Source organism: Amphiura filiformis, chromosome 2 (assembly GCF_039555335.1).
Source record: "Amphiura filiformis chromosome 2, Afil_fr2py, whole genome shotgun sequence".
Lineage (NCBI taxonomy): Eukaryota > Metazoa > Echinodermata > Ophiuroidea > Amphilepidida > Amphiuridae > Amphiura > Amphiura filiformis.
This window is the reverse complement of record NC_092629.1, coordinates 31,910,507-31,934,825: the sequence shown is the minus strand read 5'-3', so window position 1 is coordinate 31,934,825 and position 24,319 is coordinate 31,910,507. Positions and strand designations below refer to the sequence as shown.

Sequence of the window (24,319 nt, the reverse complement as noted above, 5' to 3'; positions counted from 1 at the left end):
AAATTCAGCCAAATACGATGAACTTGTTCAGGTGGCACACCACTAAATAATCGTCCAATTGAAATACACGTGAAAATACAATAAAGTTGAGAAAGTTTCGTATGAATTTTCTTAAAGTATAATGTCTGAAATTTAATAAAAATTTAGGTTTTTTTTTACCAATCTAGTCGAACTTTTGAGCTACGGGCCCTCACGATTTTGAACCGACAATCGCACCTAATTACCACTTCCGGCCTTCAAATTATTCTGTCACTAATTCACAAGCGATTTGAAATATTTGTGAACAGATTTTTAATGCTGAGGTCCTTTCTACTCTATTGTTTTCATTTAAAAAAACAAAACAACAACAACAACAACAACAACAAAATAGTACCCTCGAGAGGCTGATATATTTCGCCCAGGCGCAATTTTTAACCGGGACTGTACGGGGTTACACTAAATGCGGAAGGATTTAGTGTTGTGCCCCCTTCATACAATTACATGTTGACCTCCTATATTATTTTGATTGTTATTAATATTGGCATTATTTCCTTCTTTTAATTGTTTTTCACAGGGATTTCATTCGCTCTCTTACTGGTTCCAGGTTATGCTCTTTTGGCTCAGTATTTTGAAAGACACTATTCCTTAGCAATTGGCATTGTTTATGCAAGTTCTTCATTTGGGTTAATGGTAGCTGCACCCGTTGCTCAGTTTCTCCTTGACACCTATGGATGGCGAGGAACGCTACTTATTCTCGGTGGCATTAATTTCCATCTACTATTTAGCGGTAGCTTATTACGTCACCAAGCAGTGTATCAACAAAAAGCCGATGCAACCATTAAGACAAAACTTGCAAAGAACTTGCAAAATGCATATTCGTCACTGTGTCAAAATTTGGACGATGTCGATCAAAATGTAGCCTTTGGTTGGCAAAGCAAATCATTAAAATCTTCTAAATTCAATAGAATAGATGCATTTATGAAGTTTTCTGGTTTGGATCTATTTGCAAATTTGTCTTTCTTGGCATGTAGTGTTATTACTACCAGTGTGACCGCCATTTTTACAGGTTGGATTGTATACTTTATACCACATTGTTTGGTTAAAGGACTTACCCCTTTCGAGGCTGCATTCTTGGCAACCGCTTCTGGATTTTGTAACTTAATTGGACATGTTATCTATGTACCTCTGTTATCAAACAATCTAATAAGTCTTCGAGGGGGTTTATCCCGGTGTTGTCACTTAACATTGACTATGTGTACGCATGATCGTTCCCAATTTCGCGAAAAAAGGGGTTATTTTTAAACTATGTTCGCGAACATTTTATGTTCGTGATATTTAAAAAATAGGGTTGTTTTTGACGACGGTGTACTCGAAATTAAAAAATAGGGTACATATTTCTGTGAATCATCATCATCATAATGTTGAAATCCCAAGAAATCTTACCATTTCTCGCTCAATTTACTCCCCGATTTCACTTTTGTGAAACTTTTGCCTTCCTAATATCCCGACCTAAATATTCAGCAACACGCTCGACTCGGTTTTATTTGTTTCATGGTTTGTTTACACCGATTACGTCACTGGGGACTTACCCAGTTTGGCCGCTGATTCCATGAGACTTTTTCATTGGCTTTATTAATGACGCACCCGGCCTCCGGAGCCTTGACAAACTGGGTACCCACAAACCGAGCCACAAACTCTTCAAAATGGCACCTGATCATAAAGGAATTGTTCCTTCTCAACCTTTTGAAGTTGTGGTCAGCAGGGCGAAAACCGCAAATCGCTCACTATTTGGTGACCAGCAAGCTAGAGGTTTTTCTTGAAAATATCTAAAGATGGTGCTGATATAGTGGTTTGAGATGTTGAGTGAGGGAATTCGTGGCAAATGCCAGAGTTCGTAATTTTTGTCAGTCAGTTTATGTATTGGTCACATTCAAGCTTTATTTTGCAAAAAAAAAAAAACGGGAGGAAAGATTACATTGTTGATAACTGTATCATAAAAAACACATGATGCATCCTATTGGATGTATTTGTATATATTTTTCTGTTATTTTCCTTATATATTAAAAGGACAACGGAGTAAAACAATGAATCAGAACAAGTGTTTTTGTGTGTGTTCTTGAAATGTTAAAAAAGGGATACTTTTGTAAAAGTGTACTTGAAATGCAAAAAATAGGGGTATTTCTTAAGGCTAATTTGTACGCGTTTTCGTGTAAAATAGGGGTAAAAAATGACGCAAATGTTCTTGAAACCGCGCAAAATAGGGGGGTATTTTTGACTTAGGGAACGATCATGTGTTACGCCTTTGAATGTTAAGTGACAACACCGGGGGGTTTATATTCTTCAGGCATTATTGCAACAATTGCGCTCTTGGCAGATAGATATACATCGACTGTTACTACCATTTTCGCCAGCCCATTCGGGGCTGGTACCTGTTTCAGGTTTGGGGTCAGTTTACTCAAGAGATTATATTTTAGTGGTATTGGAATGATTTTTTTTTTTTACTTTTTGTGGTTACATTTTTTTAAAAATATTTTAATTCGATTTGTTAGGAAAAGTAAGTATGTTTTGCCGTTTCAACGAACGAAAACGAGTGAGTATTACCAAAGTTATGTTTGAACTAATTAATTATGACTTTAAAAGTTTAAAGGCCTAAATGTAACAATAATAGTTAATATATATAGCATCATATGGTCAGCAGAAGAAAATCTGACATCACCTATGATGTCATATCAGTGTCCTTGACCGGGGGTCCTTACTCCTTGACCACTGAACAGCGTGATATCATGTCGATAACAGATCTATAGAATCAAAATCTTCATCATATCCTCGGATCATATCACAGATTCTCAACAATCTGTGATCATATGGACCATATTGATGTGAAAGTAGTTATCTATCATATCCTGTGTCGTTTTATGGATAAAAATGACTCAAAATGTTATTGATGAAATGGTTGCTATCATAAACATCAGTTTTGTCTTTTCAACGGGAAAAATCCGATGCAAAATAAAGTTTTTAGGGCCTAGCTATAATATGGGCATAATTTATGCATATAGTATTGAACAATGTACCCCATTTGACATGCACTTATAGATAAATAAATTGTCTTACTTTATTAATTTAATAACTTCTTTATTATAAATAAAATGACACATAACTATTTGATTCATAAAATTACATTCAACAAAATGATTGAAGAGAAAACACACAAGGCACTAGGCAGACTGTTATAGAATGGAGTATGTAAGATGCCATGTCCATAGCTTCGCAGGAGTTTCCGACTAGCAATCAACATGATCAGCACATTCAGAAAAACACAGTTTAAGAGTGAAGATTGTAGTGAGTAACCAGTCCTTTATAAATGTGCTGGCCACTATCTATTATAATATAGTAGGCTTAAACTATACATTGCGAATTAATTAAGTTATTTTAAAATAAAATGTACATGTAAGTTAACTCAAACCGGCAGTGTATATATCGAAAGCAGTGAAATCGGACATTCCTAAGCGAAGATATTGAGTTCGTAAGTTCTGGTATTACAAAATTGGAAATTGAGATATCGTGGGTAAAAAGCTGAAAAGACAAAAAAACCAACGACAACAACAACAACAACAACAACAAAACAAACAGACCAGAACAATTTGGAGTACATGTAATGAATTAAAAGAGTTGACATGAGATTAGGAATTAATGTTTTCTGCTGTTTCAGTGTGCATGTTCTCATCGTTGATGGTTTGGTGGACTGTCATGTAGATGTAAGCGTGATCATAAAAAAGACAAACACATTGACCAAAACTAATTGCAAGACCACTCCTACAGAGAGGCTGGCTTTCCCTTTTAAAGGGAAATTTTATTATATCGAATATCATTTTGCTGTTGGCAATAGGCATAGAATACCCACTATGTGATATTTATTTGAGGTCCGTCGTGGAGTCAAATTCGTTGGCGAAAGCACACGGATGGCGAATGGGAATGTCGGGAGTAATTAGAATAATACCTGGATTCGCGCTTGGTAAGCATAATTCTGTCAAGATAATCACCCACCGCACCGTTAGAACACTGTTTAAAATTTTGCTGTTTAAAAGAATGTTGTTCAGAAAAGTAAACAGAGTTGTTCAAAATCAAAAAATTGGAGCTTGATTGTTTTAAACAACAACAAATGAAAAGGCAAAATAATCAATTTAAACAGAGTTGTTTAAAAAATGCTAATTTACCTCCAAATCGGCATTTTAAACATCGAGTTGTTTAATATTATTTGCATAATCCAAGATGGCCGTTTTGACAAGCATGCATGTGTGGAGAGAAGCGAAGGAATTTTATTGAACTTTATACAGCAAGTGTACAAGTTTTAGGCCTGTATCGCTCTCTATTTATGTAAATGTTTGCTGTGCACAAACTGGAAGCAATTTTGTGATCCACATGTGGTTAAAAAAATAGATACTATGCCTGTAAGCTTCCTGTGTTGTAAGATAAAGTATGCTTGTACAGGTAAGCTTATAGTTAACATCAGCAATATTATGCTCAGTTTTTTACCACACAGATCACAAAATCACATTCAGTTTTAGCAGCAGCATGTATACATAGAATAGCGAACGATTTCAATGTAAAACGTGTACACATACAAGTAAAATGTTTGATAAAACGTAAACAACATTCAGTGAATAAAAACATATTTTTAAACAACCTTCTTTAAACAACCGTTTACAATTTAAACACTGTTGTTTAATCTAGGCTTACACAACTAAGTTGTTTAATTATACCACTAAACAACAGTTGTTTAAATCTTGGTCAACATTTTAAACAACAAACTGTTTAATAATTAAACAATTTTGAGTTGTTTAATTTTTAAACAACTATTGAGCGATTCACCTGGTAACTTGTGGTTGTTTAAAATTTTAAACAACTTGTTTAATTTTATTTTAACAGTGCGTAAAGTTGGTTTCTTTCTTTCTTTCTTTCTTTCTTTCTTTCTTTCTTTCTTTCTTTCTTTCTTTCTTTCTTTCTTTCTTTCTTTCTTTCTTTCTTTCTTCCTTTCTTCCTTTCTTTCTTTCTTTCTTTCTTTCTTTCTTTCTTTCTTTCTTTCTTTCTTTCTTTCTTTTTCTTCCTTTCTTCCTTTCTTCCTTTCTTCCTTTCTTCCTTTCTTCCTTCCTTCCTTCCTTCCTTCTTCCCTTTCCTTTTCTTTTCTTTTCTTTTCTTTTCTTTTCTTTTCTTTTCTTTTCTTTTCTTTTCTTTTCTTTTCTTTTCTTTTCTTTTCTTATTTCTTTTCTTTTCTTTCTTTTTTCTTTCTTTCTTTCTTTCTTTCTTTCTTTTTTATCTTTTTCCTTTTTTCTTTCGCTCTATCTGTTTATCTGTCTTTCTTGCTTTCTTTTTCCGCCTTTCGTACCTAAATTTCTTCATTTTTAATTCTTTCTTTCTTTCCTTCCTTCTTTCTTTCGTTGTTTGTTCTTCTATCTCTTTATTTATTACTCTTTCTTTCGATAAACTGGATGGTTTATATTTAGTTCGTCATTTTAACCCTTTCATAAGTAGCACCACTAATAACAATTCACTGTTTCTTTGTAATTTTCTAGGTTGGATATACGACCACACTGGAAGTTATGACGCTGGTTTTATATTTTTAGGTGTCATTCAAGCCATAGGAGTACTTGCCATTGCAGCAGATCATATGCGACTAAAGATAACTGATGAAAATATTTAAAAGTTAATGAAGAAATGAGCCAAGGAATCCGTAAAAAACAAATTTTGCTCATTACATCCAAAATAATTGCATTATGACTATACTCGCCGTAGAAGTAGTGATGTAACAGGATAGATTACCATAGCAATGGGTTTACACTATTTTTCAATGTATTGCCCCGCACTGGACGTTGTGGCATTGCACATTATACAGCACATAGATTATCAATGAATAGGGATAAAGATCTGGATAAGAATTCTATAGAATTGTCACATCATGCTGATCACTCGCACCTGTAAGGTTAGTGCATTTGAAAAGAGCGGTATCGTAGTAAATCTATCATTGTACACATACACAGGTGGTGACTGCATCCTGCTTAAAGTGTGGGGCAATACATTCAAAAACAGTGTAAACCAATTGCTCTCCCAGCAAACACAAAACGGTTTTAAGACGTTTTATACATGTTATAGTTTGGGTTTGGGTTTTGGTATGAAACGATTTTGTAACATTTAATGCCGGGTTATAACGGCAATTTCGGCGCGGGAATTTTGAATATCGTGTGTTGAGAGCCGGCTGTTTTTATTCGTTTTAAGGTCAATATGAGTTTGTTTCAAATCAAACCACGTGATTCTTGCTTGATAATTGTAACATATGAGGCATAATTTTGTGATTGCTGGAGTGTTCGTAGCTGAAAACATCAATTTTGAGATGAATGGTTATATTTTTTATGAATCAATTACAGGTATATAAAAGTATACATTGCTGGAAAGCATGAAGAACATAGATTACAATGACCCAAACCTAAAGTCAATATTTAGGATGTACCATAAGATATACAGGGTGTAATAATTAACTTTTTACTGAACATGTGGTATAGTTTGGGAGTGCCTATTTCATTACAGGGGTATATTTTCAATCTGAAGACCACAAAATCAAACAGGACTTGAAAAAGCCCACCAGAAAAATAATACTTTGAAAAGGGTGCGATGCTTCCTTCTGTGTATACAGGGTGATACAATTTTAATCTATTATTCAAAAGGTTTAATTAGTGCTAATTAGCAGATTAGGTACTAGATAACTGCTTCCAGTCATAAATAACCATTCCAAACCAGAAAGAATACATTACAATATCACTTTGTCACCTTTAGACTAATTACTTGCAATTCTGCAATTTATTTATTTATTTATTTATTTCTTATTTAACCTGGGGTGACCAATCAATGCACTGGCACTGTTCTCCCTTGGTTCCCATAGAAACCTATAGGAAAAGGCATGGGCGAGCCTGTAAAAGATATGTGATCGTTAGTCTAATTAATGAGATGAAATTACACAAAGTACATAATAATTTACTTATATAATTACTGACATCAAATCATGGAATCATGGATTTTAGTTTTCACTTAAAAAGAAAAAAAAAGTATGCCATCAAATTGCTACGAACTTTTTCTATATACTTTCTATGGTAGCGTGTCCTCACATCCGCCACCCTGCAACCTCGTTAGCTTAATTAATTGGCATCAATGGAAAAATCCTGGTTTTGATGTCAAATTCAAAAGAAAGAACTAAGCTTTAAAAAAGTGTTTGAAAGAATTCTCATTTTAAATTTCCACTAGTGCTATACCGGTATGTAGTTAGTTTCAATCATTTGCTGTAATATATTTATAACGTATTATATACCTCATATATAGATTCCTCTCATTTGATTGGTTAAAAGTGGAGTCATTAAAATAGCTGTTCCCCCTTTTTCTATCAAGATGACGTCATACAACAACTGTGCCCCGGCACAGTTGTTTCTATGCCCGGAAAATAATTGGATATTCGCAACCCCGAATACACAGATCGCTCGTATACATTGCGCACCCACTATACGGCCGGCGTTGATTACGAGTGTTGAGACTATCGCGGTCACAGTTCGCAATGAATTTGACCTCTCCTTGCTTGACGACGATCTTTCACCGGCCACCGTAGTGAGTGCAGTGATTGTTTGCAAAATGTTACATGTCAAGGATTTATACCTGCCAAATGTCACTTTTTAGACAAATTACTACGACCTGGAGACTCGGCAGTGTGTGATGTTAGCACAGAAACGGTAGGGTTGTTTTAGATTATGACATCGGTAGATATCAGTCCAAATTCTGCACCGAATTGCTCTTGCATGCACTGTCATGCTGTGTGCATTTAAGCCTAAAGGCCTATGCAGTTAAAAGCTTGTAGGCCTTGTCAGTCAGGAAATCTTTTAACCAATCAAATGAGAAGAATCTATATTATTCGGTATATAAAACAAATATTGACTGCTTAATATTCGGGGCACAGTTTAAAATTATAGGCCCTCGGTGATGTCAAAACCATGACTATGCCCTCAGCTTCGCTGCGGGCATAGTCATGGTTTTGACATCACCTCAGGCCTATAATTTTAACTGTGCCCCTCATAGCAGTCAATATTTGTATACTGTTATAGACTTGTCATGATCAGACGGATTCCTCACACCACACCCACCACCCCGAGCACTACACTCATCCCCCACTCGGGCTATTTCACATGCCCAATGTATTACATCTCTAAGTTCCTTATTCTCCAGGAAAGGATCAGCGGTAGAAAAAGGTCAAGATATTTCGAGAATAATAATCGGAGGGGAATAGCAGCTACAATCCAGGAAAAAAAGGTTGGCATACTTTGCCTGTCTTTTGGTATATCTCTGCCCCCGCTCCCCCAATTCAATGTTGGACCAAGCCATGTTGTCAACAGGCCCGTGAGACCCTCCAACATTGAAAGATGGGGAGTGGGGAAGGGTGAGATATAGGGTAGTCTGTGCTTCACATTATACTGCATGTATGTTTCACTCGCCTAGCTCCAATTTTGATAGGGCACGCATTTCAATTGTTTAGTGCAAGTGTGCCAACTATTTTTTTCCTTGATTGTAGGTCATGGCTGTATGATGCATAAACCACGGCATGCGGTACAAATCAGCCTTTTTCGACGTCTTGCAGGCGTCAAGCGGTTTGTTTCAAAAATGTTAAATCGCAACCAAGTTTTTGCGCGGGACATCTCATACACAAATCAATGGGTAATGTGTACGTACTTGTATGAACCGCACGTATGAATTAAGTCATATTTTCACACCTCACTGTTGCTTTATTGCAATGATATCAAACAAAATGGATCATATTAATAGTTAGTCTTTTTTCAGTTCAGTTAGTTCAGTTTATTTCCTTCCAGACTTTGATTGTCTAGAATCATTATATTGTAAAAGGGACCAAAATGATATAGTGCATTTCTGCTTTTTCCGCGAGTTCATTTCATACTTGCAAATACTGGCTAAAAATGAGCGACCTCGCTTCCTCACAGAAGAGTGGTTTTGAATAGTTAGACGAGTGCACGACCAGGGCAATCACAACAACACTATTAAATTTGGTATGATGCGTAAGCCTCTGTCTCTGTTTGCAATCAAAGATCATCTGCAAATGCATGTTTCACCATAGATAGTTTAAAGCCTAATCACAACTGGCATTTGAAATGAGCATTTCAAATTATCAACCAATCAGAAATGCTTTTAGATGACAAGTAGTGACAAGTAGTGTCCAGGGGGTTAAAGGTACTACTATACCAGTGATTTGCTAAAACTACAATACAATACACTGAAATTGATCAAATTCAGATTTGTCAATTTTTGGTACAAACACCGATTTGCTAATAATATAAACAATATAGACAATCTAACTGTGTATAATTATATAGACTCTTATTCATCTCTGGGTATCTTGAAATTAAGATTTAATTTAAATTTGATCAACCAGACATGCCTATTTTGACGATGAACCGACGTTGTGACTGAAACCTTCAGCTTTCAGCTGGGTTTTGATGCAAATGCGGGAGAGGGATACGGCTGCACCGCCCTCACCCAAATGGCCTCTATCACACCTCGCTCAAACCATCGATGCTTACGATCCGGGTAGTTACTGGTACTCAAGGTCATTTGCATCACAACCCAGCTGAAGACCAGATTTAAATTAAGTCTAAATAGACAATCAAGTAAAGACAAGTCTGATATTCAAAATGAAGATGGGGAAAAATTACATACTTTTAAAAGGTTGTCAAATTCGGAAACCATGGTTAACGTTCGTACGCAAACAGTCGAATGTTTGGCGTGCTTCCTTATACTTTACTAATATTTACGTAAACAAAACTTGGTGATTAAAATTAACGCTTACTAAGTAAATTCAACCTGCCCATTGCCCAAAAAAGCACACATAGTAAATTATTGGACACCATATAATTGTCATAAAAACATTTATTAACTACCAAATATTAAAAACATTTCAACTCCTATAACCCTGTATACTTTTATTTTTACATTTTATTTTTTGAAGACTATACATACAATACATGAAATATTACGTATAGCCCCCTCTCGAAAACTAGTGCATTGCATACACACTATACTTTAATTAGCATTTTGTGCAAATTTTATTACACAATTCGATGCCCTTTTTTTTTTTAATGGACCTTTTCATTTTACACGTAAAGTCTATGGAGATTGATATTAGAGAAGGCTGGAAAGGGCTCAAAGGCCACATTTTATGCCGTTTTAGGCACTAAAATGCTCATAAAAACCGCATCGAATTGTGTAACCGTAATTTGCATCGAATGCTACTTGAGCAACTGTACAAATATAAGTAAATACTTCTCGAGAGGGGGCTAGGCTATATAGCTAAAACAAAAACGTCCTATACCTTAGTAGCTCTTAGTGGTTATAATGTTTTTATGTTCCCGTGTGCGATGCATAAGCCTCTTCCCTTGTTTGTATGTTATATGATTATATTTCTAAGTATACACTCTAAGAAATAAAGGTTCTAAAAAAAGTTGTCCTCTCAGGAAAGAACTAAAAATGGTTCCAGAACCAACGAAATGCCCCCAAAATGTAATACAGAACCATTTTCGGTTCTTTAGAGAACCTTTAAGGGTTCTCCAAAATTAAAGAACTTTTTTTATTATTAATCGTTTGAAATACACTTTTTTTATTAGTGTTTCCCAGAATTTCCCGCCGGGTATTTGCGACTTCAGTCAAGATTCACTCCGTGGTATTTATTGGTAAACCAGTATTCACCGGCCAACTGACATAATTGACTTTTTCGGTAAATCCAATAATTCCTTGCGGTTAGACCCGAGATGTCGTGATTTGACGTCACGTCGACTTGCAATGCGCAGTAACGATGTTCGCCAAACGATGTGCGCATCGGCGTGACGTCAAATGACGACATCTCGGGTCTAACTGCAAGGAATTATGAGATTGTGGCCATGCCCAGGTGGCCATGCCCAGGTGGCCATGTGGAAGACTAAGACTATCAAGTTCAAGTTCAAGTTTATTTCACCATCATCATATCATATAGGTAACAAAATATAGAGAAAAGGATGGTAGGACAATCACAAGAGCAAAGCTCGAAAGACGTGATTGCCCTCAGTGCAAAAACGAAAAGACGCCTACAAACAACAGACAAAGACGGGGGTGAAAAATGGCAGACTGACAGTACTAGTGCAGACAGACAAAGACGTTGGCAATGGCATTTAAGGAAAATTATGGACAGGGATAGAAGTATGTATATGTTAACTTAAGTACAACTTACAATATTATGATACAATTCTGAATACAATATATCTATGAGTATGAAGAAATTAAGTAATCTTTATAGTTGCGTTTAAAAGAATAAGGAGACAAAGCCATTTTGATTACGTCGGGGATAGAATTCCAAAGCAATGGACCCTGCCTCCTAATAGTGTTTCTAGCCAAATCATATTTGAATATTGCAGGACGAAAACAATGGGATGAACGAGTGGAATAACTATGGATGGCCATATTTTTAACGAAGTAATTGTAGTAATTGATTTTCTGCAACTGCATTTTTACTCGGTTCACAAAAATAGCCACCAGCTGGGTCATTGACAATGGTCACACGCCAGTGATTTTACCGTTCTGGGAGGTCAATATGTTAATTAAGCTATAAACTCAGGTCATTTTGACCAAATACCTTATACTTTTTAATCTAGTAGCATTTTTCAAACTGTTTCCTTTATTTTGATACACCCTGTAAAGGATTTTTTTACCTTCAAAAAGGAGAGGCGTGGCCTGTGACGTCATTTACGTGGTTGAATTTTGGGGCATCCCTTTATAAAGATTATTTACACCTAAAGTCCATACCGAGTTCGGTACTTTTATTCAGAAGCGCACCGTTATTTGAGTTATTGACTACACTATAAATTAAAATTGCCAACACCAGTAAATTATTCTAACTTAGAATATTTTCATTATCATTTATACAAATATTGACTGCTGTGTGATGAGAGGCATGGTCAAAATCATAGGCCCAAGGGGATCTCAAAACCAGGACTATCATGCCCCGTAGCAGTCAATATTTGTTACCAAATCTTAAGATTCTTGTCATCTGTTTGGTTAAAAGCATATTTTTTGGAAAGAGAAATTAATTTCAATGCGAACGGCACAGATTACAATTTGCGATCACCGCGGGCCTATAATCTTAACCATGTCCCGAATAAAGCAGTCAATATTTGTTTTATATACCGAATGGATATGTAGATGTTGCGATTGCGCAGTTTGATCGGGACGCACGTGACCAGTCCATAGTTCATTTCCATGGACCGGTCCATAGTTCATTTTGAGGGCACATACTGTAGTTAATTCAATGACTGCACATTCAACCAATCAGATGAGAGGAATCTATATATGAGGTATATAATCAAAATTATATCCTTCATTAATAGATTCTTGTTCATCGATTGGTTAAAAGTGTGTCACGTGATCAAAAATAAACACACTATTCTGGAAAGAAGTGGAAAAAGTATTATTTATACGTCCGTAAATAGTACCTCCAAGCAAGCCGTAAATAGTAGGCCTACTTCTGGATAATACTATTTACGGATAGCAGAATACCCACGTCGCAGTCCATAGAGCATAAAAATAACTTTGAACATCGACATTGACTATGAGAATATTTTGTCACTGCCGTAAAACGACAACCATGACGACACAAACATGGCGAAATATTAAATCAAGCTGGAGTGGCTGCTTCTGCTGAAGAAGATTCACGATTTCAGCTGTTTAATTTGAACTTTTTTACCGGTTCTAGCGCAGGAATATTTACTGAATTCATACCACAGACCAACACAGTCAGATTCAGAGCGACTGACACGGTAAGCTTAAAAACAAACACTGACAGTGCGAGACCAGTCTCGGACCACCTAGGCCATGCATGCATGAAGGTAGCTGGCCTAGTACCGTGCGTATGGACGCCTATCCCGATTGCACGATGGCCTTCAAGTTTACACATGTAAATCTTTTTACATGTAACAACTTGAACAAATAAACACTGACAGTGAGTAAGCTTAAAAACCACTAACACATGAACATTACAGCGCGAGTCCTTGGACCGCCTAAACCGGCCTACCGTGCACAGGCCCTACCTAGGCCTATCTTGAAGCATGGTGGAGTTTTCATATAATCTTATAACCAATCAATGAACAAAAAAATCTATGAATGAAGGATATAAAACAAATATATACTGCCTTCATTCGAGGTTCTGGTTAAAACTATGGTCCCTTGCTGAGATCAATAGTACTATTTTAAATAGTAGGCCTACTATTGATCTCACCTCGGGCCCATAGTTTTAACCAGAACCTCTCATGGCAGTAGGCCTATATATTTGTATACTATGCCCGCGCTTTTAACCAATCAGATGGCGGGAATCTTTAGATGAGGTAGGCCTATATAAAATAATTTATAGACCAATGCAGAAGTCTTCAGGGTCATATCCGGCCTGGTGACCTGTAAAAATAGAACAATGAATACGAAATTGTATTGTATTACAAAATACATAAATGGTCACAAATTTGCATAGATATGCAACAAATGTGCGTGTTGGGTGGGGGTGGGGTTGGTGTTGGGGTGTGATTGGGGTGTGTGTGTTGAGGGGGTGGAGGGTGTATGTGTTGGGGTGGAGCTGATGGCACATCAAAAGGTGAACAATATTTAATTATCACATAATTGTAATTATCCTGAAATGTATCTGCCAGTAAATACGGTATAGTAAATGAAAACTATACTTAAAATAGATGTCAAAATCAATTATCATAATTATTAAAGCCGTGTTTGAAAACAATGCATATGCAAGTTAAGCAATGAACATCGTAATTATGATCATAATTGAAACAAATTGAGTTCATTTTCATTATTCAATAGTTTCATTAAAGGCCCATCCAGTGATTTGCTCATCCGGACGAACGTAAAATCAGTCATCAAAATTCAGATTTTGGTACCTTTGTCATTGTCATAGATGTGCTAACACAGCCTGCTAGTGGTTCAGCCGAAAGCCGTATATTTAAGTCAAAATAAAGCAGTTACATGATTAGCTACGTGTATTTGAATGGGGCTTCAATTTGGATGTTTTCTTCGTTTACTGCTAATTTTTTCATTTCAAAAATACTATGACAAATTGAATGACTTATCCTTCACTTTTAAGCAATTTATAAACAATTTTGATTTGTTTACACTTGCGCTGGGATCACTGAATTGGTCTTTAAAGCCATTATGTGTGATTTGCTCCACCGCCATCATTTTATCTCCAATTTCTACTTTTTGCATGATTGTAATGCCCAGTGGTGTACTAAAATACCACGTGAAAGACTAAGACTGAAGTGCTCTAATTGCAGTACAATTTAAGTTTTTATATTAAAACTGAAGATCTCCGGTTTTATAATAGAGTTCACCAATCAAGTGCTTGCTAACACGTACGATCAATGTCAGCTTATGTGTACACACGTATCATTGAATCAGTGACGTATAATATATTGAATGCATATCGCTGTTCGTAGTACGTCTTGACGTATAAACTGTGTGCATATCGCTATATTCGTAATGCACATTGTGTTTAGATTTGGTGTGTTTACTTTCTAAACAATTTTGATAGTAAACATGTTGAATGTTTAGAATCTAAATAGGCCTACTGTGTTTACTCTGTGTTTATGTGTTTACTTTGTGTTTACTTTGGTGTTTAGGTGTTAAGGCGTCCTATATGCCTAACTTTACTATGTGAATGAGAAATTAAACATCTTGCAGTGTTTAAAAAGTGTTACAGAAACCATAAACACTTGGATTTACAGTATACCAGTTGTAGTCCTACTAATGCATGGCACTTTTGATGGCCCAGGGGAAAGTCAGCCCATATTTGCAAGACTATACACACCTTAAAAGATGAAATAAACCTATTCATGTTATCGTCTGGCCATGGTCTAGTCTGCTGGCTGATCTTTCCCTGGGAAATTAGGTTTTCCAAATTGGGCCTGTAATAAAAAATGATCCCCTAATAACCCTAACATGTTGAGCCCTATAGACCACTTGACATCACTGTTTATCAACAAAGGCGAGGGACTCGTCTATCGATATGCTCGAACGAGCCGCTACACTGTTCAATGGATTTCCTGTACTATATGAAATGTGGCGGGCGATTTAAAATGCACATGCCCTTAGCAGACTACGATGCGTACGCACACTGCAGGGCAAAGAACAATGGAAATAGCCATAATGCGCGCGCATACTGCCGGGCAATGACGTCACATGCCAAGTGGTCTATAGACCTAAGCTTTACCGTGCGTAACACAATCTTTGTATAAGCTTACCGGCGTGCGTAACACGATCTTTGACCCCTATAAGCTTACCGTGCGTAACACGATCTTTGACCCCTATAAGCTTACCGTGCGTAACTTTGACGTCATTACATATCTCATGGTATTCCTTGCTTGCGATCAATGTAGCTTGGGCTGGATTCCACCAATCGACGAGTTTCGAGTCTAACCGAGTCATCATAGCGGAGCCGCCGACTGGGCAAGCCTGAAGTCTGTTTGTTATCTCATCTACATCTGTCCTACCTCTGACATAGGTGGCATCACTAAAAAAAGCGTCTATCTATACACAGGAATAAAATAGCCTCGTGAGTCTGAAAGAACTGTATGATAGACCTACTCTCGAACAAAATATGTTTTGGAAAATTAAAATGTTCCACACACGGAATCGTGTTTGCGCTTTACTAAAGCTTTTAATAGTGCCCTTGTATACTCTTAATAGCCCTATACTGAAAATAAATAAAAACATTTAATTTCATTAGGCAAAAAAAAAAAAAGGTTTGTCTCAACGCTTGCACGCGCATTTGTAAAATCGCGCGATTTGAAAAAAAGAGAAATGCGGACATTTTGTTTCCCATCAAAATTTTCTTTTCAATTTTTTCCGAAAAAATTCGGCAAAAATCATATTTTTTTCTCAAAATACCATAAAAATAAAAGTAAAAAAATAAATAAATCGCATATCGCATTTGTTTTCAAACTACTCGTGAGCTTTTTTTGCCTTATATGAGGGGGTATCCAAAAGTTTTTGACATCACCCAGAAGGAAAAGAGCTATATTGATGAAATTTTGTCAGTGTAATCACTGGTCCTTATGTACATTATGGTCCAAAAATGGTCTCATAAGTATGTTTTCTTTCTTTACAGGTGGCACTAGATGGGCTTATTCAAAACTGATACTCCCTCTGTGGCTGACTTTAGTTAAATCTTCCCCTAGGGGTAGTGTGGCAACTGGAATAGCCCAATTTTACACAATTTTATACCCAAATCAAGATCTTTACCGAATGTGTGCGCACTTCCGGGGCGCACGTGCGTATTTAAACAGTACCAAAAACAAGGAATATTTATTTTTTATTTTTGTTAGGGGAACCCCCTCCCTGTCATGTACGCCACTGCGGGAGAACCCACTCCGGGTCTCGGAATAGCGACTTTATTATACTCACCGTTTCGTCTACCAGCAAGTCGTAACACTCTTCAAAAGTCGTGCAATGTCGTATGTTTTCTGTTGGAAGTACCGCTCCCTGAAGTAGAACAGAAATACGATAATAATTATCAAAAACCCGGAGCTTAATGTATCAGAATCTTGAAAATATCGACAAGTTTTAAGTTAAGTTTGACGCTTTGAGAAAGAAAACGGCACCATGCGAAGTTTGATTTCAATCCCATTTAACATACGCCATATTATAGCATTTGAGGACGCCCTCAAGTTTGGTCACAATTCGTTTTTTTACATGATTGTATTAACCCTAACACCCATAAATACCACAAAATACCACGATGAAAACAAATGCGCATCCGTGAATCCAAGGGTCTGCGATGACGCAATCACCAATTGCTAGCTGCCCGGGCAGCGTTAACCGTGTAGCTACCGGTCCGTGATCGTGTGATTGGCATGTGCGGGGTGTCTAAGGTTCGAATCCCGGGGGTGCCAAGTGACTTCTTTGTTCATCTTCTCTCCTCTTTCGTAACTTCTAACTTCCGATATCAAAAAGCTCGGTCTGGTGTTAGGGTTTAGGAACTAACACACCCTACAAAAATCATGACTTTAGGCGTTGTATTTGTGACAAAATCCGATATTTACGATGTGTCCCGTAATTTAATTCATACGATCGAAATTTAGTCGAACGCAATCGCGACGTTGATAACACTGTACGTACATAACACATCTACAGGATCGACGTCAGTAATGATCGACGGAGTGACATGCATTGGCGACATCTGCGTTGGAATGAAATTGCGGGTTGTTTTGCGTTTACCTCACTTGTTCGGTTCAAATTAAAATATCTGACAGTAAAAACTAACATTTTGTGGGAATAAATAATACAAATCTATTTTAATGGAAATGTTACAATAAGGCTATAAGGTATAACAACGAGTTAAGTTTCGCAACAATTCTTTTTTTATTGTTACCTTGCGATTTCCAGATAGCATCAGTGGCGCGCGGGGGAAATAGGGAAAAGATCAAGAAAATTGGGTAAAAGTGGGCAAGGAGCGGTAAAAGTGTGGAAGTTTGCCTACAATTGGGCAATTTTGGACCCAAATAGTTCAGTTTTCGTTGCTTTAGTTTGCCTCGTGTAATGCTCCCGTGGTATCATCACCGGGTATAGTGCAGTGATACTGTATGGCGCTGTGTAGTGATATTTCAATTAGCATTTTGTCTTGTTATAGATTAGCGGAGCAGAACCAATGTTTTTTTTTCCGCAGGCGGATATAATACGGAATTTGCTGGGGATAAAATATAATTATTTGACACATAATTGTGACTGTGGAAATTGTTTTTGTGTTTGGTAGCTTTATGTATAACAAGATTGACTTATGTAAAATTGTTGTTGTATATGTGTTGAGTTTGTGTACGATAATTTGGAAAAAACATTCATTTTAATATACTGTTTTTAGAAACACACTTTCTCTGGCCTCTTCACTGAGCTAGACGCATGCGTGGTGTCAATTTTGTATAGAATTGGGCTCATTTGCATATGCATAAGTTCGTTGATAAGGCTGTGGCGTACTTAGTGATAGTAGAGTTCCAGTAAAATGAAGTTGCACGATTGCGTTTGATGATATAATGCGTATATATTTAAACTGTTGAAGCATTTGTTTTTGTAAATCTGCACAATGTCCAGGCATGTCGCAAATGGCAAATATTGTATTACGTGTAATAATATGTCCTAGTGTATTGTATTTGTTCGAAAAGTTTAGCCCCGCTAATTTACTTCGCGCAAGGCATAGTTAAAGTTGGATAACTTAATTCACGATAAAGGTAGGGATAGAGATATGACGTCATCGAAAAGAGATTTGTTTTAGATTGAGAAATAATGCATGTCAAGTAAAATTTTCGCTGACATTTTTATTTTACTGTTGTATTCATTGTTGTCAATGAAAGTGACAGTAGAATTTCGAAAATAACCGTGTATTTATGACGAATTTATGTCATGGGACTATTTGTTATGGTTTTAATGCGGAGGGACATGGAGCTATAGAGGTCAGTAAACGTGAAATGGTCAAAGTCACGTGGACAGGCACATGGAGTTGCAGACACGTGCAATAAATTATGCATGTCAAGTAATAAGGCCAAGTAAAAATAAAAATATGTTTCTCGTCCGGGTTTTTAAAAATTATGAGGATGAGGGGCTTTTTATTTTCTATTTTTTATTGGGAAACGATGCACACCGTCGACGTCCTATACGATAAATATAAATTTAATACTCCGTTGGTGAGCGACGGGCGAGTGGTAGTGAGCGACAGGCGAGTGGTATTTCACTGAACGCAAGAAAAGGAGTTCTATCTGATTGGCTAGCAATCGATCGTTAGGTCGCTCAGTAGTCAACTACAAACTCATGCATTCAATTAGATTGAAATCGATTATTCTATTATTGACGAAGATAAAGAGCGTGATAGTGTGTCAATAATGTACATTGTATTGCACCTGGTTTTACCAGCATTCCTTTATAAAATAATTTTCTCAAAGAGTTAAATATTATCAAAATTTTTACCCAGGATTTCAAATGTTTTACATCAAAATTGCAGTTGAACATATCCACAGCAAAATACCGGTCCTCACTAATTAGTACATTTAATTTCCAGTTAGTACATTTAAACGAAACCTGTGATTTACGTGACAACAAATAAAATTTTCTTACAATAGAAATATCATATGGGATACTGATATGGTAGGCCGCAACCGCCACAACGTGGAGCTGCTACGCGTAGCTGACTTTTTGTTCCGTGGAGCCAAATTGACCAATCATGTTAGAGTTTTTCATTACTCGGAGGTAAAACTGACCAATCAAGTACGACTTACTCATAACGTGAAGCGAATTTAGTCATTAAGAATTTGCCAGACGAGCTTCACGTAGTTGCAAGATATCCTCGGTCACGATAGTTATGATTCAAAAAGTAATTTATGAAAAGTACGAACCGACTTATTATTAAGATGGACATGCACTCACAAGAAACTCATACAGTATTGTACACAACTATATAGCTAGGCAGAGTGGTGGTAAACCATGCACACAATTCTGCGATCTGCAGTGTATCGCCGGGAGCTGATTTGTACATCTTGCGCGGCGTGGCCTGCGGAATTCGACCTTCAGCAAACCAGTTCGGATTTACTTTATATACTAGTAGTAGGCCATACATACTGTAGTTACGGTACTGCCCGTTTTCCTATACACAATACTCAGTGCGCTCACCATTGACGCGTGACCTAGTGTATGTTAGAAGTATTATGCCATTGCCTATATGACGTCACTGTGTAAAAAATAACCAGTCAATATTTAAAGTATTCTCTGAAATTCTAGAAAATATAGTTTTGTAACATTTCCTAAATTTTTAGCTAATTTAGGTGTTTGGAAATATTGGTACTTTTGTGTTTTAGGAAGGATATGTAAACGACAGATAACACCAAAAAATATGAACAAATTATTTCTAAACCGTGTTAAGTCTGCAAACCATTATGCTTCTCATTTTCAAGAACGCTGGTTAACAATAAGCAGACTATTGTCTCATTTCGTAAACAAAAGCCCAGAGTGTATTGTTACCTTGCGTTCGCTTTATAATCATTCACCCAACTGAAACTATAATACCAGCTCATTGTTCATTGCACAGGTAAAACAGACACAAGTGCAGTGTGTATTTGACCAGAGAAGATCTGATGTAACATAGTTGAGCTGTTTTCATTGAGTGTTATCTTGGTTTAATAGCTTTTAATGGGGTTTAAGTCCTTCAAAGGTCGTGGTGAATTCTACTGTAGACATGACTGCATCATGATTATTTTAAAGTCAACAACATTCAACAATATGATCACCGTGATAGTATGACAGTATCAGTACCGTGGGTGTCAGTGATCCTGGCCTGACACAGTAGACAAACAAACAAACACGCCACACACATGGCACATGCATGCAAGGTAACATTGACTATACACTAATCAAACAATGGTATTGATCCTGTACAACTGTTGGTGGTTTATTTACACTAGCGGGACACCCGCGCTTCGCGCGGGTCCCCGCTAGATGAGTAAATGGAAGCGTTCACTCAAACCGGAGGAATTACTGTACAGGTAGACTCATTGAAAATTCCTCATTCCTTCCGAATCATCTTGGTAATCTAGTAACCCCATCCCGTAGGCCCCTACCCTAAACCACAGCCCCGTACCCGTAGGACCTATAATCCATCCAAAGTAGGCCTACCATTTTGTGCCCTTCTTTCTTCCCTCCCGTACCCTTACGATATTTATGTCTTCGTAGGCCCGTGAATCCCGTTATCCCATTATCCCGTATCACCATACCATAGACATTTGTCTGGGACCATAACCCCGTGCATAAGTTGGCTAAGCGCACGCGCGGCACCCGTGCGTGCAAGTCAAGCGGCGCGCGTCGTGTACGCCGACGCGCTAACGGCGCGGTTTATGCTAGACATGTGGACGCGTTGGTTGGCATAGGCCGTAAACAAACTACCGCTATAAATTTGCCCGAAAAACTCACTTTTTTACTTATTTTGAGGCCAATACTTGACCGTTTTCAACCAAATAAACTTTAAACACATTGTGGTATATTCCTCTATTTCCCGTGTGAATTTGGCGACATTTGCATCGAAACTGACGGAGCTTTTGCGTGGACACACATACAACATTCCCCTATTTATAGTAAGATTCGATTCATTTAAAATCCACATAGTAAACATTAATTTTGGCAAGAGTTTTCTCTCTCTGGAACGATGATGCATCAACTGGCTCCGCGTAATGAAAAGATCTAACATGATTGGTCAAATTAGCTCCGCGAAGCGAAAAGTAAGCTACGCGTAGCAGCTCCACGTTGTGGCGGTTACGGCCAGCCATATACTGATCATGCGAAAATCGTAAAACATAGAATAGAAACAGTGTGGCCGGCTCTCAAAATCTCAAATTGTATGCATAGCCTGAGTCGCACGGCCTATCTCAAACAAAATCACCATGCGTAGTTGTTGAAAAACGTGAGGATTTATCGTACTACCACGGCAATTTTTAACACGAACATAGGGATGATGATGGTGTGCGATGCTAAATACCTGTATTTGGCACCATATTTTGGGTATTCGGCATACAGATTGATATCTGAGAAAAAGGAGGAGGCCCTTTTTATTTTATTGTTTTGAGAGGTAGGCCACTCTAGTGGTCACAAAACTCTTCTTAACTGATGTATTATGCATTTACAAAGCTGTAAAAACAGTTTCAACTGAAACATCTTTTTCAACAAGTTATAACTGAAAGTTTACAAAATAAAAAGAAATTTGAAAAATCTTCAAAAAAGGAGGAGGGCGCGGACGAGAAACATGTATTTTTTTTTACTCAGCCTAATGATTGTGGGACATGTTAAATTGTTTTATTGTCGTATACAATTGTTGTATAGGTCTACTGAAGCTGACAATCAATTCAAAGAAGATAATGAAGAATGATGAGGAAATGTTTGTCATGGGACTATATTTTGCTTTAACGGGACATTAAGTTAACGTTCAGATAAAGTGAAACGGTCAGCATGGATGACACGTGAATTGAAAAAGTCTTTGTCTCCGGTTGTTTATTGCGAGTTATCGGCATGGTTCCGGGTTTGGAGTAAACTTATTTTCTCGTTTTATACACAACGTGTGATCACTGTGATGTAATCGGAAACCAGCGAATAACGGCTGGCGTAACATTTTGTGATGGGGTTAAAGGAGTAGTGGGGTTAATATAGAAGGTTACCATGCGAAATGACTTGACCAGGTCAGCACGTCAGTGCATACTGCGAGTTTGTTATCAAGATTTTTTATGAACCCAAGCTCAAGTGCACTAATTGCTTCTTGTAGCATCACCAAGGTTAACATTCGCATGGCCTTGTAAGTTGTGCATGTTCTCTCACACAGTGGACTTGACATGTACGTTCTCTGTATGCTGCTTTCAGCATAATTATAGACCTTTACAGGGTCTATATCAGGGCTCCGCAAATAGCGGCGCGCGCGCCACATGTGGCGCGCCGTGGCTTCCCGAGTGGCGCGCGGCGCCGTTTAGGGGGCGCAGCACTAATTCAGCGCCCCATAGGATAACGTGTGAATTCGGCCTACTTCAAGCGCCATTCCTGGCGTCCCTGCAATACTTGGCAAAATAAATTTGGTATCAAATTAAAGCTCTGTTTCTCTAGATTCCAAAATTTTTGTCGACATATATCGATGACCATTGACTTTTTTCGCTATTTTGCGGTGCAAAAAAAAATAGCTACAAATATACTAAACTCACCACTCACATTTCAAAATGGGGTTTTCTCTTAATCCGCCACAGAGAATTGCTTTTGAGATCAATTGTCCAGTTTTTTTCTGCATGTTATCATTAAAGACACTTGTCGAATTCATATGAGCCAATATTGAGTGATTTAAAGTGAACATGTCGGTAGATATGGTCGCTACAATCTCATATTCACTATGGACTATATTAGCCGAATTTCGTTGTTACATAAAATGCGGAGTGATTTAGTGTTGCGCCCTCTTATAAGGTGTTAAAAGGTTTTAAAATCCACATTTATTACTCATTATGTAATCTAGAGAAAATTTGAAGCTCAACACCGAAGATTTCATGTCTCTGCGACATTCCGTTCAAGAGAAATGATGTTTTAAAGATCAGTGCCGAAATGCCGCAAATCGAATATTTCGACTTTTCCTCCAATATGCGAAAGTTTGTACAAAACCCACAAAACTAGTGACAGACGACAATTTGAGCACGTCTTTGAACCAAGTTTAATTTCTTTTCTAGATTATCAGTGTTGCCATTTTCTTTTGCAAATCATTTATTACTGAGTTTGAAGTATAAATACCCCCGCCCCCCGTTCCAGTGGTAACAATTACGATCTTTTTGCGTAGGCCTACTGAATATTCAGCAAAACGGCTTCATGCAGATTAACAATGTCTATTAACCTTAAAATCCATTTTTGAGCCTTTTTGAGGATTTTTGGACGCATATCTAGACTTTGTAGGCGCCTACTCGGCCAATAAAGTGTTTTTTTCCAATAATTTTTCATGAGGATGACTTTTTGTAATCTTTGTTTATCATCATGATTGAAATAGAACACATTTTGTGAAGCGCATCTCTTATTTTGCGCGAAGAATGTAAAAGGAACGCGTTCATAACGACGGCCGTTACAAGGTGTTAAAAGGTTTTAAAATCCACATTTATTACTCATTATGTAATCTAGAGAAAATTTGAAGCTCAACACCGAAGATTTCATGTCTCTGCGACATTCCGTTCAAGAGAAATGATGTTTTAAAGATGTTTTAAAAGGTTTTGCTGCTCATAGATGGTGGATGTGCTCATTTTGTGCTCTCTAAAATTATCTTTACTAGCGGGTACCCGCGCTTCGCGCGGGCCCCGCTAGATGAGTAAACGGGAGCGGTTAGTAAACGGGAGCGGTTAGTATAAACGATGGAAATGGTAATCATGGCAATTGGTATCGCTTTTAACAGCTCAATTATTACGCGGTTAGTGATGTGGTAGGCTTATATTTGTTGCCTCTATTTTGCAAACGACTTCCTTGGCATTAATTCTTTTGCGTAATTTTTGTACCAAACACCCTTTTTACTTATTTTTTCTTTGTCTTTCCCTTTTTTCTTTCAGTTTCTCTCTCTATCTCTGTCTCTTGCGTACCATTTCTCTCTTTCTTTTTCTTGCTTGTTCACTTTCTTTCTCTCTCTCTCTTCTTTCTTTCTTTCTTTCTTTCTATTTTTTCTTTGTCTTTCCCTTTCTTTCTTTTCGTT

At 37.3% G+C, this 24,319-nt stretch overlaps 1 protein-coding gene across 2 annotated transcripts in view; it reads right to left on the bottom strand.

Moving 5' to 3' along the window:
• Nucleotides 1-12,059: 12,059 nt before the first annotated feature.
• Nucleotides 12,060-24,319, bottom strand: part of LOC140146093 (arginine-binding periplasmic protein-like) — a 68,963-nt gene continuing 56,703 nt past the window's right edge. For both annotated transcript variants that reach the window (XM_072167845.1, XM_072167846.1), the window contains 3 exons: nt 16,504-16,581; nt 15,417-15,627; nt 12,060-13,491 (listed from right to left, as the gene is read on the bottom strand). In XM_072167845.1, coding sequence (XP_072023946.1) covers nt 13,445-13,491; nt 15,417-15,627; nt 16,504-16,581 — 336 coding nt within the window. In that variant the 3' untranslated portion in view covers nt 12,060-13,444. The remainder of the gene's footprint in view (nt 13,492-15,416; nt 15,628-16,503; nt 16,582-24,319) is intronic.